The 23,498-nt window shown below is 45.1% G+C and overlaps 1 protein-coding gene across 4 annotated transcripts in view; it reads right to left on the bottom strand.

The window, feature by feature from the left end:
• Nucleotides 1-23,498, bottom strand: part of CFAP99 (cilia and flagella associated protein 99) — a 189,694-nt gene that overhangs the window by 24,127 nt on the left and 142,069 nt on the right. For all 4 annotated transcript variants that reach the window (XM_088454956.1, XM_088454958.1, XM_088454953.1 and 1 more), the window contains exons 12-14: nucleotides 8,226-8,367; nucleotides 6,459-6,610; nucleotides 5,746-5,951 (exon numbers count right to left, since the gene is read on the bottom strand). In XM_088454956.1, coding sequence (XP_088311082.1) covers nucleotides 5,746-5,951; nucleotides 6,459-6,610; nucleotides 8,226-8,367 — 500 coding nt within the window. The remainder of the gene's footprint in view (nucleotides 1-5,745; nucleotides 5,952-6,458; nucleotides 6,611-8,225; nucleotides 8,368-23,498) is intronic.

Here is a 23,498-nt window from a genome sequence, read left to right on the forward strand (position 1 = left end):
CGGGCTGAGACTAGCAGGTACAGAGGTTACGATCCCCGATGGCTGACTGCGTGTCCAGTAATGGAAAGGACAAATTATGTGAGGATTCAAAGAGGGTTCTCATTAGACCCGATGCAGTGTCATCTTTAGTGTTCAGCACGCCTCAGCAACGATATATGGTCGGCAAAGAGATTACCATGTTGCCAAGTTATACCCCTTTCACACCAGATCTAAAACCCGGGTTATTGCTGGGTCTACCCGGGTCGCATCTCAGTGTAAAAGTGTCCCTGAAAAATATCCTGGATCAAATGACCCAGCAATCCAACCCAGGTAGCTACCAGGGTTGTGCCTGGGATGGACCTGGGTAATGGTGCTGTGTAAACGGTGCAACCTGAGTTATCCGACCTGGGTCATGCCTAAAATGAGCTGATTGGTGGCTGTGGAGCAGTCACCTCCCACTATTTATGACCTCACAGGTTTAGCAGGGCAGACCCGGGTTCAGTGTGAACGGGGCTGACCTGGGAATAACCCAGATCGATGGTGCTGTGTACACAGGATCTGACCTGGGTTGGAACCATGTCTTGAAACCCAGGTTGGACCCGGGTTTTTGGTGGAAAAGCAGTATAACTGAGTTCTAATCAGTGTCTAGTGTTTATATTGCTGATCTGCTCCATGGCGGCTTCTGTTTCCTTTTTAAATATGGTATTTTATACAAATGTGTCAACCCTTAGTACCACCCCAGTTATCAATCATCTCACAGAGTGACTAACCAGCCATTGAGATCCATCCCCTCAGGTACTGCACTATCATTAGTGTTGCTAGTGTCAGCTAATATTTGACAAGTTGCAAGCATTACTCAGAAGACAGAGGTAAAACCCTCATTCAGCTTCTATTAAACACCTCTTGACTGGGATGTTTTAGACAGTAAATTATTGCTAGAACAATACAATCATTTAAGCAATGGATCTGCTACCACCATACAGCACCACTCACTGTAGCAGAGACATGGTAAGTTACAACATACAGACACTAGCTGGTCTGTGGTTATGTGTTTACTGTAGACTCATGGGGAAGGTTCAATGTTTTTATACTGTGTGTGTTTTTTGCTGACATGGTATTCTTCAAAATCATCACGTGGGATATATGCAATGATACATTTGCACCAGATCAGTAATCTAGGCTAGTAATACACAGATTTCAGGAATTAGCTGAATAATAGAGGTTTTTAACAAAATTCAAGCTCTGAAAATTTGTAAGGATTTAGATCAACTAGCTCTGAATCCTGTAGTTAAAGTGACTGTTAATATTTGACCATCTATGTAATAATCGCAGGTGGTCTGTCCCGCCTCTATCACGCGCAGTTGGAACCAGGTCGTGCGTCCACTGCTACAAAAGGAAGTGGGCGGGGAAGAGAAACCCTGCCACGCCGGCCACACTACCTAGCCACCCAGCGAATGACGGGTCAGAAATACTAGTCATTATATTCACCTTCTAATTCATCTTTATATGCAATTAGCAGTCAGACACAGTATTTGTAAAAGGATACAGGACCTCATTCAGAGTCGGTCAAAGCGGCCGCACGGTCGTACGGAAAAAGGGGCCGGATATGCAAATGACTTCCTCGCAAGTTGCGTCCCTAAGTTCGGATCGGTAGTTGGCCGACCAAGGGGAGGAAGCGGTCGGATGACAAAAAAGTACGCCCCCTTCACGTACGCATTGCACGTCATCTCCGGGCATATAAGGATCTGGTCGTAGAGCTTAACGTTGACCATACCCTCTCTTAAGCTCTACGATCATGTCAGTGTAAAAACCTCCCATGTCACATGTGCCATGACGCTACTTTGTTAATTATGCACTCCCATAATCCGTATGCACTCCCATAAAACGCCGTTCGCATAATGAGGCACGCCTGCGTTCGGATCTCCACTCCCCCGTTTTCAAGCACCTTCCCCTGTTACCACCCACAAACGTCCTCCATCTGTCACTCAAACTACCGACCTGGCTGTGTTCAAGGAGAGAGAAATTTCTGATCATAGCGGCTAGTTTGCACACGCGCATTGCGAACTTTACGCATGCGCAGTATAGCGAACATCGGTGGTGTACGACCGTGCGGCCGCAACGACCGACTCTGAATGAGGTCCACAGTATCTGTCCGAGTCTTAAACATAATTTCAGTGCTCCTCTAATTACAAGTATTAAATAAGCCTGTTAAATATGGAGTATTTCATGCAAAGGCCACTAGAAGTATGAGCCTCATTTATCAACGAGTGATATTCCTGTTATCTCTCTTTAGTAATCTTAAATGGTGCTCCCACCAATCAGCTCCTGTCATTTTTCAAACACATTACAGTTAGGAGCTGATTGGTTGGAGCTCCATTTATGATCAGTAACGAGTGATAAGATATGACTTGTTGATAAATGAGGTCCTATATTTGTTATTATGTGACTAAAAGTGGTGTTTGCGATGTCTATGGGGGAGACAGTGGCCTTCTGATTATAAAAGGTGCATCTAATGCAGATAATGGGCCTGATTCAGAGCCGCTCGTAAGCGGCCTCTCGTTCGCTCCGAGCGATGTTTGCCCAACTGCGCATGCGTACGGATCGTTATACGCATGCGCGAACCAGTCAGTGCGGCCGAAATTCATGTGCTCGCAAAATAGCGAATGCCTGATAATTTGAGTGACAGGAGTAGGCGTATGTGGGTGGTAACGGGGGAAGGTGCTTGAAAACGGGGAGTGGAGATCAGAACGCAGGCGTGCTTAAAGGTCAAAACGGGCGTTTTATGGATGTGCATAATTAAAACAGCAGCGTCATTGACCACGTCACTGGGTTATTTTATAGCCAGAACTGCTCGCAAAATTGTGGTAGCAAAAACCAACCCCAAGAATAGCGAGCAGTTCATACCCTGGTCGATGTACTCGATTAATCTAATAAATAGCGGACATGACGTAGGATGCGAGCGGCCAGGGGGCGTATTTTTTAAAAAAACGACCGCAAGTTTTGTTCGCTCGTTCAGACCTAGAGACGTGACCAGACCGCAAAGAGTGAACGGTTGATTTGAATAGCCACCCCTATTTTCTGGACGAGCGAGCGCTAATTGCGTCCGGCTCTGAATCAGGCCCAATGTGTTTAATGAGAGGGTTACATTGTACAGTAGAGGGAAGGGAATGATAATGTCACTTCTCTGCAGGAGGACCCCTCTCACCAGTATAGAGTGTAATTAGTTCCCAGCCATAACTGCGCAGATGATTAGCACTGCAGTGGTACTCTCCAGACTGGTGAGATCCGCAGGACAATGAGCCCCATGCTGATGAATTACATGCTCCGGTGATCTTGCAGCAAATTGTAGAAATGTTATTATAGAAAACACCAAATATGAGATTAACAACTCATCCCTCACAGGACAAGAAAGCAGGCCAAAAGCAAGTGACATCTTTTTCAGTTTGCATTGTTACTGCAGAATTAAGTAACCCAGTTGGCTCATGCAAACAAGTCAGAACTGCAAAATACAGACCCAGTGTGAGGTCAACATCTAAGGAGTTTCCTCTGTCTAAAGTCCACAAAGCCCCATATCTGTCTTATTGTATGACGATATCTCTACAATGCGACCTGTTTAATGCAGTCACTCAGCAATTAAGGGACACAGACCCCCGCCGACGATGTCCAAAGTCGAATCCAGCAATATATGTAATGATCTCTGGGGGTCATTCAGACCTGCCCGCGAGCGGCAGGACGCTCGCAAGCGGGTCGATGTTCCCCACTGCGAATGCGCACGGCGGAGGGAGCTCCGTCGTGCGCATGCGCGAGACCCGGCGAGCGACGGGCTCACCATCGCTCCGGGTCTAGCACCCTTTGGTGGGCGTGCCGGGGGCATGCCTGCCAGACGGAGGCGTTCCATGGGAACGCCTACTGTCTCAAGCCGGCCCCACTGACATCACTAGTGATGTCAGTGGGAGTCATTTTGGCTCTGATAGAGCCAAAATCACTCCAGGGCTTGCGGCAGCGAGACCCTACCGCAGGGTCTCCGTCGCAAGCCCGATGGTCGCGATGGTCTTGACCATCGCGACCACCATCATGGATGCTCGCTATAGCTGTGGGTGGTAACCCACAGCTATGCGAGCATCCATGAGGACGCTCCAAAAAAAGGTAGGAGGGCCCTGATTCAGAGCGAGCGCTCTGGTCAGAGCATTCAGCTCTGAATCAGGCCCTCTGTTTAATGGAGGATCATCAGCCTGATGGAACTTTCCGCCATGTGACGCTTGTGATGATACAAGTATGAGCAGAGGAACATATTGGACCTTATTCACAATTGAAAGTCAAAGCAAAGCGAGTTGTGGCTGGTTTCCCCTGCAACTTGGTCTTTTTTTATTTGATTGCACATACAGTATATGTCTTTATGCAATGAGCATCTTTTGCCTTGGCTCTCCGGCTGCAGTTTGCTCTTAAGGCTACCTACGTGAAGGGGCCGGGCAGGAAATTGGAGTGAGTGTTTAAACGCAGCCGAAGTACAGCACGGGCATGTCAATGCAAGATAGCCACCTATTTGTGCCAGCTTGGGGAGGATGATTTGTGGGTACTCAACCCCTGGTGCAAGCTGATAACAGTGATGGCGGCCGCTGGCCACATCTGATGCACTGAATGTATGTAAAGGTGGCCATCTTTTTTACTGACACATTGTATAGGCCAGGAGGCGCATTTGCTGCCTATGCAGTGGTGGTCGCGTCTCTCTTTTGTGAGTAACTCGACATTTCTTGCAAAATGCTATATTCTTCCTGGCGGCAATTTTTGCATTTAACGTAGACTGCGTCTAACTCTGACTAAGGCTGCGTACACACCCATGCATATACCTGTTCAGTCTGTCTGGTGGGAAGGAAAATCTGGTACTGTATGGGAGCAAGTAAGGTAAGTAGTGGAGGGACAGGGAGGATTAGGGGATAGGGTTAGGCACTAGGGGGGAGGGCTAGGATTAGGCACTAAGGTAAGGGTTAGGGTTAGGCACTAGGGGGAGAGGTTAGGTTCAGGGTGCGGGGAGGGAGGGTTAGGCACTAGGGGGGAGGGTTAGGATTAGGCACTAAGGTAAGGGTTTGGCACTAGGGGGAGAGTTTAGGTTCAGGGTGCGGGGAGGGAGGGTTAGGGGATAGGATTAGGCACTAGGGGTTAGGATTAGGCACTAGGCAGGGAGGGTTAGGGTTAGGCACTAGGGGGAGAGGTTAGGATTAGGCACTAGGCAGGGAGGGTTAGGGTTAGCCACTAGGGGGAGAGGTTAGGTTCAGGGTGCGGGGAGGGAGAGTTATGGGATAGGGTTAGGCACTAGGGGGGAGGGTTAGGATTAGGCACTAGGCAGGGAGGGTTAGGCACTAGGGGGAGAGGTTAGGATTAGGCACTAGGCAGGGAGGGTTAGGGTTAGCCACTAGGGGGAGAGGTTAGGTTCAGGGTGTGGGGAGGGAGAGTTAGGGGATAGGGTTAGGCACTAGGGGGGAGGGTTAGGATTAGGCACTAGGCAGGGAGTGTTAGGGTTAGGCACTAGGAGGAGAGGTTAGGTTCAGGGTGCGGGGAGGGAGAGTTAGGGGTAGGGGAAGAGTTAGGATACCTACTGATGGGTGTCGGGATGCCAGCACCGGGATTTTGACTGCTGGGATCCTGAGCACCGGCACCCCATACCCAACCCGATGTAACACATAAAACACCAATACTGGTTACAAGTTATTCTCCCCACAAGACCCCTGACGTGATAAAGATGGTATTGTATCTATAACATGGGCAGACCTGAGTAGAGCGGCTTTCCCCAGGGCGGCTCTATGTAGGGAGATCTGTTCCAGCGTGTCCAGCAAGTGCTGCTGCTTTAACTGCTTTTCCTCAAGGATCTGGTCCCTCTTCTCTTCCTCATCTTTCCTCTGGGCTTCCTTCAACAGGGTCAGTCGTTCATGGAGCTCCGCTATGGACATCTCACAGTTCAGTCTGTGCCCAGCAGTCTGAAGGGAACAGCAACATCCATCACTATACAACATGGTGGTGGAACAACAGTGGTTGCAGGTGGTATAGCGCTACGGGGGGGGCCCAGAGATGAGGGCAGCCCAGTCACACATGCTATGTAGTGGCCCTGTCTCTGCTCTCTTCAGTGTCGCTAGAGGTTAAAGCGTCATTGCCGGGCCTTTTGCCACATAAAGTGATAGGTCTGTACATTAATACAATCAGTCCACTACTGAGGTTACCCTCTGTGCCTATTCCCCATAATCCCATATTGTTGCTGAGATAACTCTATACTGAAATGTGACACAATGTTCCATGTAGGATACGTCCCCTCAGTGTTACACATAGAAGACTCAGTTACCATTTCCCTAAATACTGATCATTTTCCCTCCTCACCTGGAGTCACAGAAGGTGACTTCACCAAGTGAGCTAATGTACTGGTTTAATTGTACCGAACATTTCCAGGGCGTCTGTACAGATCATATTATATCACATATAAGTGCACTCACTTGTGTTAAATCCACAAACTTGTGTCTGATGAATGGCACTGACTCCATGGCTCTTATCTCACGGATCAGCTCAAACTTCCTCTTCAGCTCGTCCTCAGCCTCCTCCAGGGCTCGGCGCAGCAGCTCCCGGCTCTCCTCTGTTACTTCTTGCACTAGATGCCAAAATAATCAGACGGCAATAAAAGACTGCGCTCACATGAAGTCTGACATCTGGGAGTAATAATTGTACTGAATAGAGCGACAATGACAAATGTACTGAATAGAGCTGATGAGGGGACTCAGGAGCCACTGGGCACGTGTTCTCGGCAGAGTCATGCTGGGTACACACTGGCCAATATATCGTGCCCCCGTCGGCCAGTGTGTACAGACGATATGTCTGTGAACAACATCGTTCACAGACATATCGCATTATCTGCACAGCCAATGAACAGATATGTCTGCAGACATATCTGTCCATTGGTAAGTGTTTACGGGCGATCAGCAGAGGTGCAGAGAGGGGGGGAGCCGCGAGCGGGTACTACTTACCCGTGTTCGGCACAGCTCCCCATCCACAGCAGCCCAGCACACGCTGCTGTGTGCTGGGCTGCACTGGTAGACTGTCCGAGGTTGCTAAAGCAGCAGCCCGAACAGTCTCCTATGCCAAAGGGGGCGGCGATCCCGCTGATCGCGACCCCCATTGGCTGTGCATTGGGCTGAGGAGCACACAGCGCCCCCCTCCCCAGCGCAGCAAATGTGTTTTTTTTCCTCAAAGGGGGAGTGGCCACGCCTGCCTCTATTAGGCCACGCCCCCTACCCACCCCTCGGCCACTAGGACCCGCTGCAGCATGCAGATAATGGACGTTCAGTGTGTATGAACGACCATCATCTGCAGATATATCTGTCAGGTGTGTACCCACCTTCACACCCACCGACCCTGTGTGGGGGCCCCAGGGAAACCAGCCTTGTCGCCCCACCTTAATCTGGCCCTGACAGTAGTGCGCTGTGTTACCCAACCCACTGGGTTATACCAACCCAAGTGACGCTGCTGTATTTACTAAAGCTTCTCAAACATACTAGTGGTGGTGTTGCCCATTTCAACCAATCAGATTCTGTCTATCATTTTCTAGAATGAAAAAGGGAAATGATAGCTAAAATCTCGTTGGTTGCTATGGTTGCTAAACCATGTTGCCCTGCAGATGGGGCAGATTTAAAATTTAGAGAGAGATGTATAGTTGGGAAGGGGGTATCTTAGCGGGTCACATGCTGAGTGTTATCGCCGCATCACAATTGGTTCAGTCGTCCCAGAGTTTATCACAATTAGACAAACAGATGTTCTCATTTATAAGATATATATATATTTATAAATAAACTGTATACTTTTATTTATTACCAGTTATTTATATAGCGCACACATATTGCACAGCGCTTTACAGAGAGTATTTGTCCATTCACATCAGTCCCTGTCCCAGTGTAGCTTACAGTCTATAATCTCTATCACATGCACACACGGGTTAATTCTGCTGGGAGCCAATTAACCTACCAGTATATATTGTTTTGGAGTGTGGGAGGAAACTCACGTAAGCACAGGGAGAATATACAAACTCCACACAGTTAGTGCCGTGATGAGAATCGAACCCATGACCTCAGTGCTGTGAGGCAGTAATGCTAACCATTACACCGTCTGTGCTGCCCAATTTATGAATGTAACACATGAGATAGGAAAAGGCCGGTGTCCCTAATTTTAGTGACATAAGACATTGGGAGTCAGACAAGCCACAGTAGAAATACCTATTTGCTGCTTGTATTTCTGGAGCCTCAGCCTTGCTTGCTTGGTATTCTTGTGTCCCTCAGCCACTTGCTCCACAAGGTCTCTCATCTCCTTCTCTTCCTGGAGGCGTTTCTCTGCGTACAGGCGCATAAGCTTCTCTGTCTACAGAACAAGCAGCAATTACATCACTGTCATTTATCATCTACGTACAATGGAGGCACCAATATTTATGAAAATGCAGGCTATTCATTCACTAGGAACTAATGTCATAGCTGAGGCATGAGGCACTTCTGCATTCACATTCTTTAGCTCAGCTCACAAAATGGCTGTATAAGCAGCTCATGCCTCCATAATGTCACTTGTGAAGCACAAGGCGATAGTGCCATGAATATGGGCTCAGGGCCTGGCCACGGCGGCCACTTTCCCATTGTTTGCGCATGCGCAGTACAGGGAAAATGGGCGTCGCGGCCATTTTCCCGGTGATCTGTGCATACACTATAGACTCTGGGCACATTCTAATGCCCAGAGTCTATAACTCCGGCGCTGGCCACCAGGCGGAGAGGAGGGGGCCCGTGTCGGAGACTGCACACGGGCCCCCTCTTCTCTAGAAACGCCCCTGGTGCCCTACATCTCATGTCAGTGTATCACAGGTCTGACAGAACTGTACATATTCCCTACATCACATGTGTCAGTATATCACAGGTCTTCCAGCACTGTACATATTCCCTACATGACATGGGTCAGTGTATCACAGGTCTTACAGCACTGTACATATTCCCTACATCACATGTGTCAATGTATCAGTCAGTGTATCACAGGTCTTACAGCACTGTACATATTCCATACATCACATGTGTCAGTGTATCAGTCAGTGTACCACAGGTCTGACAGCACTGTACATATTCCCTACATCACATGTGTCAGTGTATCAGTCAGTGTATCACAGGTCTGACAGCACTGTACATATTCCCTACATCACATGTGTCAGTGTATCAGTCAGTGTATCACAGGTCTTACAGCACTGTACATATTCCCTACATGACAAGAGTCAGTGTATCACAAGTCTTACAGCACTGTACATATTCCCTACATCACATGTGTCAGTGTATCAGTCAGTGTATCACAAGTCTGACACATGTGATGTAGGGAATATGTACAGTGCTGTAAGTGTATCACAGGTCTGACAGCACTGTACATATTCCCTACATCACATGTGTCAGTGTATCAGTCAGTGTATCACAAGTCTTACAGCACTGTACATATTCCCTACATCACATGTGTCAGTGTATCAGTCAGTGTATCACAGGTCTTCCAGCACTGTACATATTCCCTACATCACATGACTCAGTGTATCAGTCAGTGTATCACAAGTCTGACACATGTGATGTAGGGAATATGTACAGTGCTGTAAGTGTATCACAGGTCTTACAGCATTGTACATATTCCATACATCACATGTGTCAGTGTATCAGTCAGTGTATCACAGGTCTGACAGCACTGTACATATTCCCTACATCACATGAGTCAGTGTATCACAGGTCTTACAGCACTGTACTTTGGGCCTGATTCAGAGCCGCTCGTAAGCGGCCGCTCGTTCGTTCCGAGCGATGTTTGGCCAACTGCGCATGCGTACGGATCGTAATACGCATTCGTGAACCAGTCAGTGCGGCCGAAAATCGTTTGTTCGCTAAATAGCGAATGCCTGCTATTTTGAGTGACAGAAGGAGGCGTATGTGGGTGGTAACAGGGGAAGGTGTTTGAAAACGGGAAGTGGAGATCAGAACGCAGGCGTGCTTAAAGGTCAAAACGGGCGTTTTAGGGGTGTGCATAATTAATACAGCAGCGTCATTGACTACGTCAGTGGGTTATTTTATAGTCAGAACTGTTCGCAAGATTGTGGTAGGAAAATTAACCACAAGAATAGCGAGCAGTTCATACGCTGGTCGATGTACTCGATTAATCTAATAAATAGCGGACATGACATAGGATGCGAGTGGTCAAGGGGCGTAGTTATCCAAAAAACGACCGCAAGTTTTGTTCGCTCGTTCAGACATAGAGGCGTGAACAGACCGCAAACAGCGAACGGTTCATTTGAATAGCCACCCCTTTTTTCTGAACGAACGACCGCAAATAGCGTCCGGCTCTGAATGAGGTCCATATTCCCTACATCACATGTGTCAGTGAATCAGTTAGTGTATCACAAGTCTTACAGCACTGTACATATTCCCTACATCACATGTGTCAGTGTATCAGTCAGTGTATCACAGGTCTTCCAGCACTGTACATATTCCCTACATCACATGTGTCAATGTAGCAGTCAGTGTATCACAGGTCTGACAGCATTGTACATATTCCCTACATGACAAGAGTCAGTGTATCACAAGTCTTACAGCACTGTACATATTCCCTAAATCACATGTGTCAGTGTATCAGTCAGTGTATCACAGGTCTTACAGCACTGTACATATTCCCTACATCACATGTGTCAGTGTATCAGTCAGTGTATCACAGGTCTTACAGCACTGTACATATTCCCTACATGACAAGAGTCAGTGTATCACAAGTCTTACAGCACTGTACATATTCCCTACATGACATGGGTCAGTGTATCAGTCAGTGTATCCCAGGTCTTCCAGCACTGTACATATTCCCTACATCACATGTGTCAATGTAGCAGTCAGTGTATCACAGGTCTGACAGCATTGTACATATTCCCTACATCACATGTGTCAGTGTATCAGTCAGTGTATCACAGGTCTTACAGCACTGTACATATTCCCTACATGACAAGAGTCAGTGTATCACAAGTCTTACAGCACTGTACATATTCCCTACATGACATGGGTCAGTGTATCACAGGTCTTACAGCACTGTACATATTCCCTACATCACATGTGTCAGTGTATCAGTCAGTGTATCACAGGTCTGACAGCACTGTACATATTCCCTACATCACATGTGTCAGTGTATCAGTCAATGTATCACAAGTCTTACAGCACTGTACATATTCCCTACATCACATGTGTCAGTGTATCAGTCAGTGTATCACAGGTCTTACAGCACTGTACATATTCCCTACATGACATGAGTCAGTGTACCACAGGTCTGACAGCACTGTACATATTCCCTACATCACATGTGTCAGTGTATCAGTCAGTGTATCACAGGTCTTACAGCACTGTACATATTCCCTACATGACATGAGTCAGTGTACCACAGGTCTGACAGCACTGTACATATTCCCTACATCACATGTGTCAGTGTATCAGTCAGTGTATCACAGGTCTTACAGCACTGTACATATTCCCTACATGACATGAGTCAGTGTACCACAGGTCTGACAGCACTGTACATATTCCCTACATCACATGTGTCAGTGTATCAGTCAGTGTATCACAGGTCTTACAGCACTGTACATATTCCCTACATGACATGAGTCAGTGTACCACAGGTCTGACAGCACTGTACATATTCCCTACATCACATGTGTCAGTGTATCAGTCAGTGTATCACAGGTCTTACAGCACTGTACATATTCCCTACATCACATGTGTCAATGTAGCAGTCAGTGTATCACAGGTCTTACAGCATTGTACATATTCCCTACATGACAAGAGTCAGTGTATCACAAGTCTTACAGCACTGTACATATTCCCTACATGACATGGGTCAGTGTATCACAGGTCTTACAGCACTGTACATATTCCCTACATCACATGTGTCAGTGTATCAGACAGTGTATCACAGGTCTGACACCACTGTACATATTCCCTACATCACATGTGTCAGTGTATCAGACAGTGTATCACAGGTCTGACAGCACTGTACATATTCCCTACATCACATGTGTCAGTGTATCAGTCAGTGTATCACAAGTCTTACAGCACTGTACATATTCCCTACATCACATGTGTCAGTGTATCAGTCAGTGTATCACAGGTCTTACAGCACTGTACATATTCCCTACATGACATGAGTCAGTGTATCACAGGTCTGACAGCACTGTACATATTCCCTACATCACATGTGTCAGTGTATCAGTCAGTGTATCACAGGTCTTACAGCACTGTACATATTCCCTACATCACATGTGTCAATGTAGCAGTCAGTGTATCACAGGTCTTACAGCATTGTCCATATTCCCTACATGACAGGAGTCAGTGTATCACAAGTCTTACAGCACTGTACATATTCCCTACATCACATGTGTTAGTGTATCAGTCAGTGTATCACAGGTCTTACAGCATTGTACATATTCCCTACATGACAAGAGTCAGTGTATCACAAGTCTTACAGCACTGTACATATTCCCTACATCACATGTGTCAGTGTATCACAGGTCTTCCAGCACTGTACATATTCCCTACATCACATGTGTCAGTGTATCAGTCAGTGTATCACAGGTCTGACAGCACTGTACATATTCCTTACATCACGTGTCAGTGTATCAGTCAGTGTATCACAGGTCTTACAGCATTGTACATATTCCATACATCACATGTGTCAGTGTATCAGTCAGTGTATCACAGGTCTGACAGCACTGTACATATTCCCTACATCACATGAGTCAGTGTATCACAGGTCTTACAGCACTGTACTTTGGGCCTGATTCAGAGCCGCTCGTAAGCGGCCGCTCGTTCGTTCCGAGCGATGTTTGGCCAACTGCGCATGCGTATGGATCGTAATACGCATTCGCGAACCAGTCAGTGCGGCCGAAAATCGTTTGTTCGCTAAATAGCGAATGCCTGCTATTTTGAGTGACAGAAGGAGGCGTATGTGGGTGGTAACAGGGGAAGGTGTTTGAAAACGGGGAGTGGAGATCAGAACGCAGGCGTGCTTAAAGGTCAAAACGGGCGTTTTAGGGGTGTGCATAATTAATACAGCAGCGTCATTGACTACGTCAGTGGGTTATTTTATAGTCAGAACTGTTCGCAAGATTGTGGTAGGAAAATTAACCACAAGAATAGCGAGCAGTTCATACGCTGGTCGATGTACTCGATTAATCTAATAAATAGCGGACATGACATAGGATGCGAGTGGTCAAGGGGCGTAGTTATCCAAAAAACGACCGCAAGTTTTGTTCGCTCGTTCAGACATAGAGGCGTGAACAGACCGCAAAGAGCGAACGGTTCATTTGAATAGCCACCCCTTTTTTCTGAACGAACGACCGCAAATAGCGTCCGGCTCTGAATGAGGTCCATATTCCCTACATCACATGTGTCAGTGAATCAGTTAGTGTATCACAAGTCTTACAGCACTGTACATATTCCCTACATCACATGTGTCAGTGTATCAGTCAGTGTATCACAGGTCTTCCAGCACTGTACATATTCCCTACATCACATGTGTCAATGTAGCAGTCAGTGTATCACAGGTCGACAGCATTGTACATATTCCCTACATGACAAGAGTCAGTGTATCACAAGTCTTACAGCACTGTACATATTCCCTAAATCACATGTGTCAGTGTATCAGTCAGTGTATCACAGGTCTTACAGCACTGTACATATTCCCTACATCACATGTGTCAGTGTATCAGTCAGTGTATCACAGGTCTTACAGCACTGTACATATTCCCTACATGACAAGAGTCAGTGTATCACAAGTCTTACAGCACTGTACATATTCCCTACATGACATGGGTCAGTGTATCACAGGTCTTACAGCACTGTACATATTCCCTACATCACATGTGTCAGTGTATCAGTCAGTGTATCACAGGTCTGACAGCACTGTACATATTCCCTACATCACATGTGTCAGTGTATCAGTCAATGTATCACAAGTCCTACAGCACTGTACATATTCCCTACATCACATGTGTCAGTGTATCAGTCAGTGTATCACAGGTCTTACAGCACTGTACATATTCCCTACATGACATGAGTCAGTGTATCACAGGTCTGACAGCACTGTACATATTCCCTACATCACATGTGTCAGTGTATCACAGGTCTTACAGCACTGTACATATTCCCTACATCACGTGTCAATGTAGCAGTCAGTGTATCACAGGTCTTACAGCATTGTCCATATTCCCTACATGACAAGAGTCAGTGTATCACAAGTCTTACAGCACTGTACATATTCCCTACATCACATGTGTTAGTGTATCAGTCAGTGTATCACAAGTGTGACACATGTGATGTAGGGAATATGTACAGTGCTGTAAGTGTATCACAGGTCTTACAGCATTGTACATATTCCCTACATGACAAGAGTCAGTGTATCACAAGTCTTACAGCACTGTACATATTCCCTACATGACATGGGTCAGTGTATCACAGGTCTTACAGCACTGTACATATTCCCTACATCACATGTGTCAGTGTATCAGACAGTGTATCACAGGTCTGACACCACTGTACATATTCCCTACATCACATGTGTCAGTGTATCAGTCAGTGTATCACAGGTCTTACAGCACTGTACATATTCCCTACATCACATGTGTCAGTGTATCAGTCAGTGTATCACAGGTCTTACAGCACTGTACATATTCCCTACATCACATGTGTTAGTGTATCAGTCAGTGTATCACAGGTCTTACAGCATTGTCCATATTCCCTACATGACAAGAGTCAGTGTATCACAAGTCTTACAGCACTGTACATATTCCCTACATCACATGTGTCAGTGTATCACAGGTCTTACAGCACTGTACATATTCCATACATCACATGTGTCAATGCAGCGGTCAGTGTATCACAGGTCTTACAGCATTGTCCATATTCCCTACATGACAAGAGTCAGTGTATCACAAGTCTTACAGCACTGTACATATTCCCTACATCACATGTGTCAGTGTATCAGTCAGTGTATCACAGGTCTTACAGCACTGTACATATTCCCTACATCACATGTGTCAATGTAGCAGTCAGTGTATCACAGGTCTTACAGCATTGTCCATATTCCCTACATGACAAGAGTCAGTGTATCACAAGTCTTACAGCACTGTACATATTCCCTACATCACATGTGTAAATGTAGCAGTCAGTGTATCACAGGTCTTACAGCACTGTACATATTCCCTACATCACATGTGTCAGTGTATCACAGGTCTTCCAGCACTGTACATATTCCCTACATCACATGTGTCAGTGTATCAGTCAGTGTATCACAGGTCTGACAGCACTGTACATATTCCTTACATCACGTGTCAGTGTATCAGTCAGTGTATCACAGGTCTTACAGCATTGTACATATTCCATACATCACATGTGTCAGTGTATCAGTCAGTGTATCACAGGTCTGACAGCACTGTACATATTCCCTACATCACATGAGTCAGTGTATCACAGGTCTTACAGCACTGTACTTTGGGCCTGATTCAGAGCCGCTCGTAAGCGGCCGCTCGTTCGTTCCGAGCGATGTTTGGCCAACTGCGCATGCGTACGGATCGTAATACGCATTCGCGAACCAGTCAGTGCGGCCGAAAATCGTTTGTTCGCTAAATAGCGAATGCCTGCTATTTTGAGTGACAGAAGGAGGCGTATGTGGGTGGTAACAGGGGAAGGTGTTTGAAAACGGGGAGTGGAGATCAGAACGCAGGCGTGCTTAAAGGTCAAAACGGGCGTTTTAGGGGTGTGCATAATTAATACAGCAGCGTCATTGACTACGTCAGTGGGTTATTTTATAGTCAGAACTGTTCGCAAGATTGTGGTAGGAAAATTAACCACAAGAATAGCGAGCAGTTCATACGCTGGTCGATGTACTCGATTAATCTAATAAATAGCGGACATGACATAGGATGCGAGTGGTCAAGGGGCGTAGTTATCCAAAAAACGACCGCAAGTTTTGTTCGCTCGTTCAGACATAGAGGCGTGAACAGACCGCAAAGAGCGAACGGTTCATTTGAATAGCCACCCCTTTTTTCTGAACGAACGACCGCAAATAGAGTCCGGCTCTGAATGAGGTCCATATTCCCTACATCACATGTGTCAGTGAATCAGTTAGTGTATCACAAGTCTTACAGCACTGTACATATTCCCTACATCACATGTGTCAGTGTATCAGTCAGTGTATCACAGGTCTTCCAGCACTGTACATATTCCCTACATCACATGTGTCAATGTAGCAGTCAGTGTATCACAGGTCGACAGCATTGTACATATTCCCTACATGACAAGAGTCAGTGTATCACAAGTCTTACAGCACTGTACATATTCCCTAAATCACATGTGTCAGTGTATCAGTCAGTGTATCACAGGTCTTACAGCACTGTACATATTCCCTACATGACAAGAGTCAGTGTATCACAAGTCTTACAGCACTGTACATATTCCCTACATGACATGGGTCAGTGTATCACAGGTCTTACAGCACTGTACATATTCCCTACATCACATGTGTCAGTGTATCAGTCAGTGTATCACAGGTCTGACAGCACTGTACATATTCCCTACATCACATGTGTCAGTGTATCAGTCAATGTATCATAAGTCTTACAGCACTGTACATATTCCCTACATCACATGTGTCAGTGTATCAGTCAGTGTATCACAGGTCTTACAGCACTGTACATATTCCCTACATCACATGTGTCAATGTAGCAGTCAGTGTATCACAGGTCTTACAGCATTGTCCATATTCCCTACATGACAAGAGTCAGTGTATCACAAGTCTTACAGCACTGTACATATTCCCTACATCACATGTGTTAGTGTATCAGTCAGTGTATCACAGGTCTTACAGCATTGTACATATTCCCTACATGACAAGAGTCAGTGTATCACAAGTCTTACAGCACTGTACATATTCCCTACATCACATGTGTCAGTGTATCACAGGTCTTACAGCACTGTACATATTCCCTACATCACATGTGTCAATGTAGCGGTCAGTGTATCACAGGTCTTACAGCATTGTCCATATTCCCTACATGACAAGAGTCAGTGTATCACAAGTCTTACAGCACTGTACATATTCCCTACATCACATGTGTCAGTGTATCAGTCAGTGTATCACAGGTCTTACAGCACTGTACATATTCCCTACATCACATGTGTCAATGTAGCAGTCAGTGTATCACAGGTCTTACAGCATTGTCCATATTCCCTACATGACAAGAGTCAGTGTATCACAAGTCTTACAGCACTGTACATATTCCCTACATCACATGTGTCAATGTAGCAGTCAGTGTATCACAGGTCTTACAGCACTGTACATATTCCCTACATCACATGTGTCAGTGTATCACAGGTCTTCCAGCACTGTACATATTCCCTACATCACATGTGTCAGTGTATCAGTCAGTGTATCACAGGTCTGACAGCACTGTACATATTCCTTACATCACGTGTCAGTGTATCAGTCAGTGTATCACAGGTCTTACAGCATTGTACATATTCCATACATCACATGTGTCAGTGTATCAGTCAGTGTATCACAGGTCTGACAGCACTGTACATATTCCCTACATCACATGAGTCAGTGTATCACAGGTCTTACAGCACTGTACTTTGGGCCTGATTCAGAGCCGCTCATAAGCGGCCGCTCGTTCGTTCCGAGCGATGTTTGGCCAACTGCGCATGCGTACGGATCGTAATACGCATTCGCGAACCAGTCAGTGCGGCCGAAAATCGTTTGTTCGCTAAATAGCGAATGCCTGCTATTTTGAGTGACAGAAGGAGGCGTATGTGGGTGGTAACAGGGGAAGGTGTTTGAAAACGGGGAGTGGAGATCAGAACGCAGGCGTGCTTAAAGGTCAAAACGGGCGTTTTAGGGGTGTGCATAATTAATACAGCAGCGTCATTGACTACGTCAGTGGGTTATTTTATAGTCAGAACTGTTCGCAAGATTGTGGTAGGAAAATTAACCACAAGAATAGCGAGCAGTTCATACGCTGGTCGATGTACTCGATTAATCTAATAAATAGCGGACATGACATAGGATGCGAGTGGTCAAGGGGCGTAGTTATCCAAAAAACGACCGCAAGTTTTGTTCGCTCGTTCAGACATAGAGGCGTGAACAGACCGCAAAGAGCGAACGGTTCATTTGAATAGCCACCCCTTTTTTCTGAACGAACGACCGCAAATAGCGTCCGGCTCTGAATGAGGTCCATATTCCCTACATCACATGTGTCAGTGAATCAGTTAGTGTATCACAAGTCTTACAGCACTGTACATATTCCCTACATCACATGTGTCAGTGTATCAGTCAGTGTATCACAGGTCTTCCAGCACTGTACATATTCCCTACATCACATGTGTCAATGTAGCAGTCAGTGTATCACAGGTCAACAGCATTGTACATATTCCCTACATGACAAGAGTCAGTGTATCACAAGTCTTACAGCACTGTACATATTCCCTAAATCACATGTGTCAGTGTATCAGTCAGTGTATCACAGGTCTTACAGCACTGTACATATTCCCTACATCACATGTGTCAGTGTATCAGTCAGTGTATCACAGGTCTTACAGCACTATACATATTCCCTACATGACAAGAGTCAGTGTATCACAAGTCTTACAGCACTGTACATATTCCCTACATGACATGGGTCAGTGTATCACAGGTCTTACAGCACTGTACATATTCCCTACATCACATGTGTCAGTGTATCAGTCAGTGTATCACAGGTCTGACAGCACTGTACATATTCCCTACATCACATGTGTCAGTGTATCAGTCAATGTATCACAAGTCTTACAGCACTGTACATATTCCCTACATCACATGTGTCAATGTAGCAGTCAGTGTATCACAGGTCTTACAGCATTGTCAATATTCCCTACATGACAAGAGTCAGTGTATCACAAGTCTTACAGCACTGTACATATTCCCTACATCACATGTGTCAGTGTATCAGTCAGTGTATCACAGGTCTTACAGCACTGTACATATTCCCTACATGACATGAGTCAGTTTATCACAGGTCTGACAGCACTGTACATATTCCCTACATCACATGTGTCAGTGTATCAGTCAGTGTATCACAGGTCTTACAGCACTGTACATATTCCCTACATCACATGTGTCAATGTAGCAGTCAGTGTATCACAGGTCTTACAGCATTGTCCATATTCCCTACATGACAAGAGTCAGTGTATCACAAGTCTTACAGCACTGTACATATTCCCTACATCACATGTGTTAGTGTATCAGTCAGTGTATCACAGGTCTTACAGCATTGTACATATTCCCTACATGACAAGAGTCAGTGTATCACAAGTCTTACAGCACTGTACATATTCCCTACATCACATGTGTCAGTGTATCACAGGTCTGAAAGCACTGTACATATTCCCTACATCACATGTGTCAGTGTATCAGTCAGTGTATCACAGGTCTGAAAGCACTGTACATATTCCCTACATCACATGTGTCAGTGTATCACAGGTCTTCCAGCACTGTACATATTCCCTACATCACATGTGTCAGTGTATCAGTCAGTGTATCACAGGTCTGACAGCACTGTACATATTCCTTACATCACGTGTCAGTGTATCAGTCAGTGTATCACAGGTCTTACAGCACTGTACATATTCCCTACATCACATGTGTCAGTGTATCAGTCAGTGTATCACAGCTCTTACAGCATTGTCTATATTCCCTAGATCACATGTGTCAGTGTATCAGTCAGTGTATCACAGGTCTTCCAGCATTGTACATATTCCCTACATGACAAGAGTCAGTGTATCACAAGTCTTACAGCACTGTACATATTCCCTACATCACATGTGTCAGTGTATCAGTCAGTGTATCACAAGTCTTACAGCACTGTACATATTCCCTACATCACATGTGTCAGTGTATCAGTCAGTGTATCACAGGTCTTACAGCACTGTACATATTCCCTACATGACATGAGTCAGTGTATCACAGGTCTTACAGCACTGTACATATTCCCTACATCACATGTGTCAGTGTATCAGACAGTGTATCACAGGTCTGACAGCACTGTACATATTCCCTACATCACATGTGTCAGTGTATCAGTCAGTGTATCACAAGTCTTACAGCACTGTACATATTCCCTACATCACATGTGTCAGTGTACCAGTCAGTGTATCACAGGTCTTACAGCACTGTACATATTCCCTACATGACATGAGTCAGTGTATCACAGGTCTGACAGCACTGTACATATTCCCTACATCACATGTGTCAGTGTATCAGTCAGTGTATCACAGGTCTTACAGCACTGTACATATTCCCTACATCACATGTGTCAATGTAGCAGTCAGTGTATCACAGGTCTTACAGCATTGTCCATATTCCCTACATGACAAGAGTCAGTGTATCACAAGTCTTACAGCACTGTACATATTCCCTACATCACATGTGTTAGTGTATCAGTCAGTGTATCACAGGTCTTACAGCATTGTACATATTCCCTACATGACAAGAGTCAGTGTATCACAAGTCTTACAGCACTGTACATATTCCCTACATCACATGTGTCAGTGTATCACAGGTCTGAAAGCACTGTACATATTCCCTACATCACATGTGTCAGTGTATCAGTCAGTGTATCACAAGTCTTACAGCACTGTACATATTCCCTACATCACATGTGTCAGTGTATCAGTCAGTGTATCACAGGTCTTACAGCACTGTACATATTCCCTACATGACATGAGTCAGTGTATCACAGGTCTTACAGCACTGTACATATTCCCTACATCACATGTGTCAATGTAGCAGTCAGTGTATCACAGGTCTTACAGCATTGTCCATATTCCCTACATGACAAGAGTCAGTGTATCACAAGTCTTACAGCACTGTACATATTCCCTACATCACATGTGTTAGTGTATCAGTCAGTGTATCACAGGTCTTACAGCATTGTACATATTCCCTACATGACAAGAGTCAGTGTATCACAAGTCTTACAGCACTGTACATATTCCCTACATCACATGTGTCAGTGTATCACAGGTCTGAAAGCACTGTACATATTCCCTACATCACATGTGTCAGTGTATCAGTCAGTGTATCACAAGTCTTACAGCACTGTACATATTCCCTACATCACATGTGTCAGTGTATCAGTCAGTGTATCACAGGTCTTACAGCACTGTACATATTCCCTACATGACATGAGTCAGTGTATCACAAGTCTTACAGCACTGTACATATTCCCTACATCACATGTGTTAGTGTATCAGTCAGTGTATCACAGGTCTTACAGCATTGTACATATTCCCTACATGACAAGAGTCAGTGTATCACAAGTCTTACAGCACTGTACATATTCCCTACATCACATGTGTCAGTGTATCACAGGTCTGAAAGCACTGTACATATTCCCTACATCACATGTGTCAGTGTAGCAGTCAGTGTATCACAGGTCTGAAAGCACTGTACATATTCCCTACATCACATGTGTCAGTGTATCACAGGTCTTCCAGCACTGTACATATTCCCTACATCACATGTGTCAGTGTATCAGTCAGTGTATCACAGGTCTGACAGCACTGTACATATTCCTTACATCACGTGTCAGTGTATCAGTCAGTGTATCAGTCAGTGTATCACAGGTCTTACAGCACTGTACATATTCCCTACATGACATGAGTCAGTGTATCACAGGTTTTACAGCACTGTACATATTCCCTACATCACATGTGTCAGTGTATCAGACAGTGTATCACAGGTCTGACAGCACTGTACATATTCCCTACATCACATGTGTCAGTGTATCAGTCAGTGTATCACAAGTCTTACAGCACTGTACATATTCCCTACATCACATGTGTCAGTGTACCAGTCAGTGTATCACAGGTCTTACAGCACTGTACATATTCCCTACATGACATGAGTCAGTGTATCACAGGTCTGACAGCACTGTACATATTCCCTACATCACATGTGTCAGTGTATCAGTCAGTGTATCACAGGTCTTACAGCACTGTACATATTCCCTACATCACATGTGTCAATGTAGCAGTCAGTGTATCACAGGTCTTACAGCATTGTCCATATTCCCTACATGACAAGAGTCAGTGTATCACAAGTCTTACAGCACTGTACATATTCCCTACATCACATGTGTTAGTGTATCAGTCAGTGTATCACAGGTCTTACAGCATTGTACATATTCCCTACATCACATGTGTCAGTGTATCACAGGTCTGAAAGCACTGTACATATTCCCTACATCACATGTGTCAGTGTATCAGTCAGTGTATCACAAGTCTTACAGCACTGTACATATTCCCTACATCACATGTGTCAGTGTATCACAGGTCTTACAGCACTGTACATATTCCCTACATGACATGAGTCAGTGTATCACAGGTCTGACAGCACTGTACATATTCCCTACATCACATGTGTCAGTGTATCAGTCAGTGTATCACAGGTCTGACAGCACTGTACATATTCCTTACATCACATGTGTCAGTGTATCACAGGTCTTCCACCACTGTACATATTCCCTACATCACATGTGTCAGTGTATCAGTCAGTGTATCACAGTTCTTCCAGCATTGTACATATTCCCTACATGACAAGAGTCAGTGTATCAGTCAGTGTATCACAGGTCTGAGCACTGTACATATTCCCTACATCACATGTGTCAGTGTATCAGTCAGTGTATCAATGAGGATAGTGATCTGTCATTCTGTGATAATCAGGAAACATCCCTTTGCTCCAGCTATATGTAAGTAGAGCTTCTGAACTTTAGATTTGTGTTTGGTATATGAAATTAAAAATATTGGTCAGCATATCTTCAAATGAAGAGTATCAAACACAGAAAGTAATTAAATTTTGTATACAATTAAGCTTAATTGAACTAGACTAGAGAGATGATCACTTAATATCTTCTTGTTGCTAAGTGACTAACTCTAAAATAGATTTCACCTGTCCGACTTTTCGATTCATTCGCCTGTTTCAGAGGCGAATTCATTCCGTGCTCCTCCCCGCTTTTCGCCTCATTCAATTGCAAAACAGGCGAAAACGGAATTAGGCGAATGTGGAACAGGCGAAAAGTACTGAAAGAATTGGGGAAATCAGTCTGTACCCCAGAAAAAGATGCACTAACATAGGGAATCACTATAGATGTGTACTAATAGCCCTAATAAACTATTTTGGGTACTTAAGCTGTGTAAATTGCTTCTTATTAGTGGTGAAGAATGGCATAAAGTAGTATTTTTTGGTGAAAATAAGTAGTCCTGACAAATTTGGGAAACTTGAAAATGGGTGCTAGCATGTTTTTATGACTCTAAAGTGAACTTTTAAAAAAACTTGAAAAATCCACCTGCTGCATGCACCTGCAATCCCCAAAAACTCCTGACCCATCCTTGGGAACCCCCAAGAAGCCTATTTCGCTAGTTTTTATGCTT

The sequence above is a fragment of the Taudactylus pleione genome, unplaced genomic scaffold, assembly GCF_031769625.1.
Source record: "Taudactylus pleione unplaced genomic scaffold, aTauple2 ptg000638l, whole genome shotgun sequence".
In the NCBI taxonomy this organism is placed as follows: Eukaryota; Metazoa; Chordata; class Amphibia; order Anura; family Myobatrachidae; genus Taudactylus; species Taudactylus pleione.